Source organism: Tursiops truncatus, chromosome 11, assembly GCF_011762595.2.
Source record: "Tursiops truncatus isolate mTurTru1 chromosome 11, mTurTru1.mat.Y, whole genome shotgun sequence".
Classification (NCBI taxonomy): domain Eukaryota; kingdom Metazoa; phylum Chordata; class Mammalia; order Artiodactyla; family Delphinidae; genus Tursiops; species Tursiops truncatus.
Window position 1 is genome coordinate 63,719,137 of NC_047044.1, and position 8,363 is coordinate 63,727,499.

The following is an 8,363-nucleotide window of genomic DNA, read 5'->3' on the forward strand; positions in this document are numbered from 1 at the left end:
AAACAGAATCCTATAGTATGGTAATGTAGGTGTGTAAATCATTTTCAAATCTGGTATAGAATTTAAAGAACAAAAGAATAAAAAGTCATTATAAATCTATGTTAGTAGATATACAATATAAAAGGGTCATTTTCTCTGACCACAGGAGAGTAAGTTAAAAATCAATAGCATTGCTCTTCCAGGCGGCGGGGAAAGAGGTGGCCCTGGCGGGTCCGCGCGGCCTTGGGGCCGGAGCCCGGGTCCCCGCCCGCCCCAGCGCCCGCCGCCGGCCGAGGCCCGCGCCCCGCGCCTCCGTCCTGGGTAGCGGTGGTCGGAGGTGCGCCCGGGTCTGCGGGACAGGCGGGCGCAGAGGTCGCTTGTGTGTGGCGGGTGGTGCGACGAGGTTCCGGTGCCTCCGCGGAGCATTGTGGGTCTGGGGCTGGGGCGCTGCGGCTTGCTATGTTCTCCGCACTTTCCCGGCTCTGAAGCCTCGAGAACACGGCTAGGCAGCAGTAGTTTAATGGGGAGTTTGCCTGCTGGGAACTAAGGGCCTGCTGGGGTCTCAGTTCTTTTTTTTTTTTTTTTTGCGGTACGAGGGCCTCTCACTGTTGTGGCCTCTCCAGTTGCGGAGCACAGGCTCCAGAGGCGCAGGCTCAGCGGCCATGGCTCACGGGCCCAGCCGCTCCGCGGCATGTGGGATCCTCCCGGGCCGGGGCATGAACCCGCGTCCCCTGCATCGGCAGGCGGACTCTCAACCACTGCGCCACCAGGGAAGCCCTGGGGGTCTCAGTTCTTGGCGGGCCCCGGAACACGAGGTTGCCAGGCGTGTGACGGCAGCAGGTAGGAGTGAGCCGCTGGTGCAGTGATGAGCAGGAGAGGAAGGACGGCGGCTGTTGGCCTGTGAACCTAGGCAAGAATGACCAGCCAACACAACCCAGACCAAGGTCAGTGGGCCCAGCTCAGTCCTGTGCGGCTGGTCAGTGGAATAGACCTGCAGGTGTGGGTCTTGTCACTCTAGGACTGGCTTCAGGACAGATCCTGCTGATGAGGCCAGGGCACCGTCCTCAGTTCTCCAGGAGAGTGTGCTGGAGTGGAGTCGGTGGTGGGGAGCGAGGGGGGGGGGGGGCGGGGGGGTGCCCGACTCAGCACTGCAACCACGCACGTCCAGTCTGCTGGCAAGGGCAGTGGGGAGCCAGGGAAAGTCATGGCCTTGGGAATGTCCTCTCATGAAAAAGAACCTGCAGGCTTATACAATAACTTTTGTGTGGAACCTTGGTGTGTTGAAAAGCAGTTCTGTGTGCTTTTCCCCCTTGCTGTGGATCAGCAGTGCTGAGGCAGCAGGCGTGATACAGAAGTGTGAGCAGAGACCGTCTGGAATCCCCAAACTCCAGGGAAACTAAAGGTGACAGCCAGCCTAGTGAAGAGGAGAGGAGTTGAGGGTGGGGGCGGTGGCTGCAGCCAGCAGGTGCCCCTCATCTCAGGGCCCTAATCCTGGCTCCAGCCAGCTGGCCAGGGGCGCTGCAAGGTCTTCTGGGCGAGCAGAGCCCACAGTCCTGAGCTGTTCTTTACTGTGTTTGGGTTATCTCCCGCCATCCAAGGGGAGAAATCTAGATGAGATTTAAGAATTAGTGCTTTACGAATGTGGATCTCATAGTTGAAACCTCAGAACACGTGTTTTCAGCACAAGGTTTCATAGTTGAAACCTCGGAACACGTGTTTTCAGCACAAGGTGTTAAAGTGAATGGAAGGATTCAACCCCTTTTCAAGGAGGGTGTCTCCATGTGGGCAGAACTAGAGAATAAATGGGTCTTGAATAAAAAAAAAAATCAATAGCATTAAAATATCTAGGAACATCTCTAAATATTTAGAATTTAAGCAATATACTTAAAAAATTGAGATATAATTGACATGTAGCATTATATTAGTTTCAGGTGTACAACATAATAATTTGATATTTGTATATATTGCAAAATGATCGCCATGGTAAGTCTAGTTAATATTCATCACCACACATAATTACAAAAAATTGTTTTGTGTGTCATGAGAACTTTTAATATCTACTCTCTTAGCAACTTTCAAGTGTTCAGTACAGTATTATTAACTACAGCAACATATTGTTAAATAACTGAAGTGTAAAGGAAGACATCACAAGGGAAATTAGAATATATCAAAATGATGCAGTGAAAGCAGTGCTTAGAAGGAACTTTATATCTTTAAATGGTTATATAGGAAAAGAAAATTGTAAAATTTTAATCTAAGCTTACACCTCGAGAAGCTAGATAAAGAAGAGCAAGGTAAACTTAAAGAAATAGAACAAAGGAAATACTGGAATACAAAATGAAATAGTGGAAATCAATGAAATACAAAAGGAACCAATAATAGAGAAAAATCAACAAAGCAAAAAATTAGATCTTTGACAAATCAATAAAGTTGATAAATATTCAGCTAGATTGATTAAAAACAGATTAAGCACAAATTATTAATATGAAAGAAGAGGAATCACTGCAGATCCTTAAAATATTAATGGAATAAAAAGGTAGTATTATGAACAAACTTATGCCAATAAATTTGACAATTTAAATGAAATGGAAAAATTATTTGAAAGATACCAGTGACCAAAACTGGCACAAGAATTAATAAAAATCGGAATAGCTGTATATCTACAAAATAATTAAATTCACAATTGAAAACCTTCCCACTATGAAAACTCCAGACGCAGATTAGTTCACTGGTGAATTCTATAAAACTTTAAGTAAGAAATAATAAATAATACTGGCCCTTCAGATACTCTCTCAGAAACTAGAGGAGGAGGGAACACTTTATAACTTTTTTTGTGAGACCAGAATAATCCTAATATCAAAACCTAACAGAGACATTATAGAAGAAAATCACAGATCAATGTACCTTATGAACATAGACACAAAAATCCTCAATAGAATTTTAGCAAAATAATTCCAGCAACATACAAATATGCTTATGTGCCATGAGCAAGTGTGGTTTATTTCAGGAATGCACAATTTGTTTAATATTCAAAAATTCATCAGTGTTATTCAGAGGAGGAGGGAATTCCCTGGCCGTCCAGTGGTTAGGACTCCATGCTTCCACTATAGGAGGCAAAGTAAGAGGTATAGAAATAGATGGACACATACATTTTCAATTGATTTTTGATAAAGATGCCAAGGTAATTCATTGGGGAGAAGAGAGTTTGTCATTTCAGCAAATGTTCTAGAACAACTGGGTATATATAAAAAAACTTATAGAACAACTGTCCATATTGGGGAAAAAAACAACAAAACCAAACCAAACCCTGACTCCTATCTCAAACCATACACAAAAATTAACTCAAAGGTATTATAGATCTAACTGAAAAATATAAAATGATAACACTTCTGGAGAAAAACATAGGAGAAAGTCTTGGTGACTTGGAGTATGTAGGCAAAAATTTCTAAGTTGGGCTATAAAAGGCATTAAATAAAAAAGAAAAGTGATAAATTGGATTTGATCAAAATAAAAAAACTTTTATTCAAATTACTCTATTAAGAAAATAAAAAGGCAAGCCATAGATTGAGTGAAAATATTTACAATAAATATATCTGAAGAAGAACTTGGATCTAGTATATACCAAAAAGTCTTCCAACTTAATTAGAAGACAATGTAAAAAAAAGTGGGCAAAAGATATGAACAGGAACTTTAGAAAAGGAGGCTTAAGATTGGCCAATTGTTACATAGTCAATATTTTATGATAACTTTGTATGAAATATAACCTATAAAAATATTGAATTAACTATGTTGTACACCTGAAACTAATATAATATTGTAAGTCAACTATATTTCAATAAAAAAATCATATAGTAAAAAAACCCTATAATACCCAAAAGACAACCTTTAGAATGGGAGAAAATATTTGCAAATGAAGCAAGTGACAAGGGATTAATTTCCAAAATTTACAAGAAGCTCATGTAGCTCAATATCAAAAAAACAAACAACCCAATCCAAAAATGGGCAGAAGACCTAAATAGACATTTCTCCAAAGAAGACATACAGATGGCCAACAAACATATGAAAGGATGCTTAACATCACTAATCATTAGAGAAATGCAAATGAAAAGTGCAGTGAGGTATTACTTCACACCAGTCAGAATGGCCATCATTAAAAAATCAACAAACAATAAATGCTGGAGAAGGTGTGGAGGAAATAGAACCCTCTTGCACTGTTGGTGGGAATGTAAATTGATACAGCCACTATGGAGAACAGTATAGAGGTTCCTAAAAAACTAAAAATAGAACTACCATATGATCCAGCAATCCCACTACTGGGCATATACCCTGAGAAAACCATAATTCAAAAAGAGTCATGTACCACAATGTTCATTGCAGCTCTATTTACAATAGCCCAGAGATGGAAACAACCTAAGTGTCCATCATCGGATGAATGGATAAAGAAGATGTGGCACATATATACAACGGAAAATTACTCAGCCATAAAAAGAAACTAAACTGAGTTATTTGTAGTGAGGTGGATGGACCTAGAGTCTGTCATACAGAGTGAAGTAAGTCAGAAAGAAAAAAAAACAAATACTGTGTGTTAACACATATATATGGAATCTAAAAACAAAAAACAAAAAAACGGTTCTGATGAGCCTAGGGGAGGGACAGGAATAAAGACACATACATAGAGAATGGACTGAGGACACAGGGAGGGGGAAGGATAAGCTGGGACGAAGTGAGAGAGTAGCATTGACATATATACACTACCAAATGTAGAATAGGTAGCTAGTGGGAAGCAATGTATCGCACAGGGAGATCAGCTGGTGCTTTGTGACCACCTAGAAGGTGGATTAAGGAGGGTGGGAGGGAGACACAAGAGGGAGGGGATATGGGGATATATGTATACCTATAGCTGTTTCCATTTGTTATACAGCAGAAACTAACACAACATTGTAAAGCAGTTATACTCGAATAAAGATGTTAAAAAAAAAAAGAAATCAGGTTTAGACATTGAGGTAGAGAGAATGACCCCCTGCATGAAGGAAGCTAACAGCTATTGGCACCGTGACGTGAAGCTTGATGCCAGCAAGTCGAAGGAATCATCAGAACTAGTATCCTAAACTCTACTGCTCAAGGACACTGATCTGAAAGCTCAGATCCAGAATCTTGTTTTATAGGCTCTAGGTATATACTACTCCAACATTCAAGTGCTGGAAGTCCAATCTTCCCACTGGCTTGGGTCACTCTTTTTTAACCTTCTGTGGCCAACTCTGAAGCTGTCTATAAGTTTATGTGTTTATGAACAAGTCTGTTACAAGTTATTACTTTTAGGTTTACAATTTAGTGGTAGTGGTGGTTGGATGTGGGGAGGTTGATAATAGCTCATAGGGTAGCTGTCACACACACTTTTCAAGTTCTCCATTTTCATGACATAGGAAGTCTCTGGGTCCACGTTATATCTGATTCTCAGTCTATGTTGCCATATTCTATCTCTATTCCTGAGCCCTCAGCCACGAACTGGCATATCAAGGAATTCTTCCTTTGTTTCATGCCTGGGTCGACTGGGCAAGTGGCAGCTCTGATCTTGGAACCATGACAAGTGATGATATACACTCCTTTCCCAAATTCTGTATTTCTCTAAGGAGAAGGGGGAGTTGGCCATGGACCCTTTTTGTGTTTTCGAATTGCTTCACTCGTATTACCCCTGAGGCCTCTTTTGTTCCTGAAGTAGGTTGGGGACATCCTGCTTCCTAGAACCAACACTACAAGAAATAAAGGTATAAACAAAGCCAAATGGGAAACAGGATCATGCTTGTAACTCTCTCTGGACAGGTAACAATACCTAGTATGGTCTAGAGATTCTGGGAAGGAAGGGAATAATGGGGTGAAATTACGAAGGCAGCTGGCAGGCTAAATGTTTCTTTGTTGGCATGACCAGTCTCTCTTCATCCTCTTCCTGGATGTAGGGCTTGATGCCGGGACCCCTGAGGCTTTCTCCACAAATAAAAGGAGGTGAAGCTGTGTGGTGACCCCATTTCAGAATCTTGGGAGCAGCCAAAACGATGTCCTTTGTCTCTCTGCTCTTGGTGGGCATCCTGTTCCATGCCGTCCAGGCCGAACAATTAACAAAATGTGAGCTGTTCCAGAGGCTGAAAGACCTGGATGGCTATGGAGGCGTCACTTTGCCTGAATGTGAGTTCCCTGCTATCTTGCTTTGTTCCACACTTCATCTTCTTCTGTCTTCCCCACCTTTCTCTTCCTCCTCTTTTTTTCTCTACTTTTAACTCAATTATCTAATAATCCTCTTATCTGCTCATCTGTTTACTCTTTTATTACATTTATTCACCTATCTCTCCTTTCTCCCATTGTCTGATTGGTTTTTGGAACTCTTAATCTTATCAAGATACTCTGTGGTCGGCCGTATTTGGAGATTGGCTGGAGAGCCTTTTTCTGTCTGTCCACATTTATGCTATATGCGGACATCCCTGTGATATCTCTTTTTCATCTTTCTTTCAGGGGTCTGTACCGTATTTCATACTAGTGGGTGTGACACACAAACCATAGTAAATAACAATGACAGCACAGAATATGGACTTTTCCAGATCAATAATAAAATTTGGTGCAGAGACAACCAGATCCCTCACTCAAGGGACATCTGTGGCATCTCCTGTGACAGTGAGTGACCACTTTTACCATGTTCCTGTGTTTTATTGGAGCCTATTCCTGGGATAATCTCCTTTTTTGGCGTCAAGCACACCTCTAACTTCACTGCCTTGGACGCCACATCAACTGTGGGACTTCAACTGATAGTACTGAGTAAGAGGCTGTTAGAATTTTTCATTATCACCAAATCCCCAGACAGTCCCTTAAAGTTCACGCGTAGATGATTTGAACTGTTTGGGGATCTTGAAGTCTAGTACCCTGCATTTTCAGAGTAAATCAGTTGATGAAGTTGATAATTCTTCTAGAGATGCCCCCAGAGAAGCAAAGGGAGTCCTTACCTAGGGGGAGGCATTATTGTACTGGATTTATCATATAGAAAGGCAACAGGCATAAGCCTCTAGACCAAAGAAGGACCAGGCAAGAGGGGAACTCACTACCTTTCTGGGTAATACTTAGCTCTCTCATTTTTCCCCCTGTAACTCCTGCCAGAGTTCCTGGATGATGACCTTACTGATGACATTATGTGTGTCAAGAAGATTCTGGATAATGTAGGAATTAACTACTGGTGAGTCCCCATTCTGTTTTCTACTTTACCCTTCTCCTCCTTCTTCTCACCCCTTTAGTCCCAGCATCATCCCCCTTTCTCTCTGTTTCCTGGTATTTAAGCTGGAATGTAGTCTTCAAAACAAAACTCATCCAACAGACTCAGGTTTTCAGCTTTCAAGCCTCACTCACTCCACTCCTGTTTAGCAATTTTGCTAACAAGTGTTCCCTAATAGAGGGCTGACACCCAGGCTTTCCTTCACCTGGATTTGAATATTTAATTCTAAAGCAAGCCCTTTGTACCACTGCCCTACAATTTTCTTGGAGTTAAAAAAAGTGGACCTTACTCCACTAGGTGGCTCAGTGTCCCTTGGCATCTGGCTAGGAAAGTGTAATTTTCACCCATACTCTTCCACCTCGTCCCTCCTGGGGATAAAGCTAGATGGAAGTTTGAACTAAGATCCGGCCAGTCAACTTGCCTTGTCTCTTTCTTCATGATCAGGTTGGCCCATAAAGCACTCTGTTTTGAGAAGCTGGATCAGTGGCGCTGCGAGAAGTGGTGAACACCTGCTGTCTTTGCTGCTTCTGCCCTTTTTATGTTCCTGGAACTCCTCTCCCCTATGGCTACCTCGTTTTGCTTCTTTGTACCCCCTTGAAGCTAATTTGTCTCTGAGCCCTGAGCCCTGTAGTGACACCATTGGGCTATTGCAAGGACTGTTCTCCAGGGATGAGTGACTGGTGCTCTGGACTTTTGACCCTTGCTCAGTGCCCCCAGTGGCACTTTCATTACAACGGTGGATTCTACCTCTATCCTGAATAAAGGGCCTGATTTTGAGTGGCTGGCTGTATTTTCTTCCTGGAGGGAGAGGGAGGAAATAGGGTGAGTAGGTGGACATGGCCATGGGTCATAGCCACCTTCATCTCTGCTAAAGAGGAAATAGGCTGAACTTATAATAACTCAAAGGTACAGATTACTTTCTGTGTCAATTCAATTCAACATACATTTATTGATCACCTAGCGTATTAAAAAACTGTGGAGGGGTACTACATTTGGCTAAAAGCATCTGTTGCCTCAAGGACTCGTAGGAAAGATAAGAGAAACATTAATACATAATTATAATACAAGAAAGAGTGTCATAAGTATCATGAGAGAGGTTAGAAATGTGCCCTGAGTATTCATAAGAGGAAAG

General features: G+C 42.2%; 1 protein-coding gene across 1 annotated transcript; it reads left to right on the forward strand.

The window, feature by feature from the left end:
* The first annotated feature begins 6,029 nt into the window (after positions 1 to 6,029).
* On the forward strand, positions 6,030 to 7,736 carry LALBA (lactalbumin alpha). The gene is made up of 4 exons (XM_004324870.2): positions 6,030 to 6,159; positions 6,484 to 6,642; positions 7,120 to 7,195; positions 7,676 to 7,736. Exons 1-4 carry the CDS (start codon positions 6,030 to 6,032, stop codon positions 7,734 to 7,736), a joined length of 426 nt encoding a protein of 141 aa, XP_004324918.1.
* Positions 7,737 to 8,363: the final 627 nt, after the last annotated feature.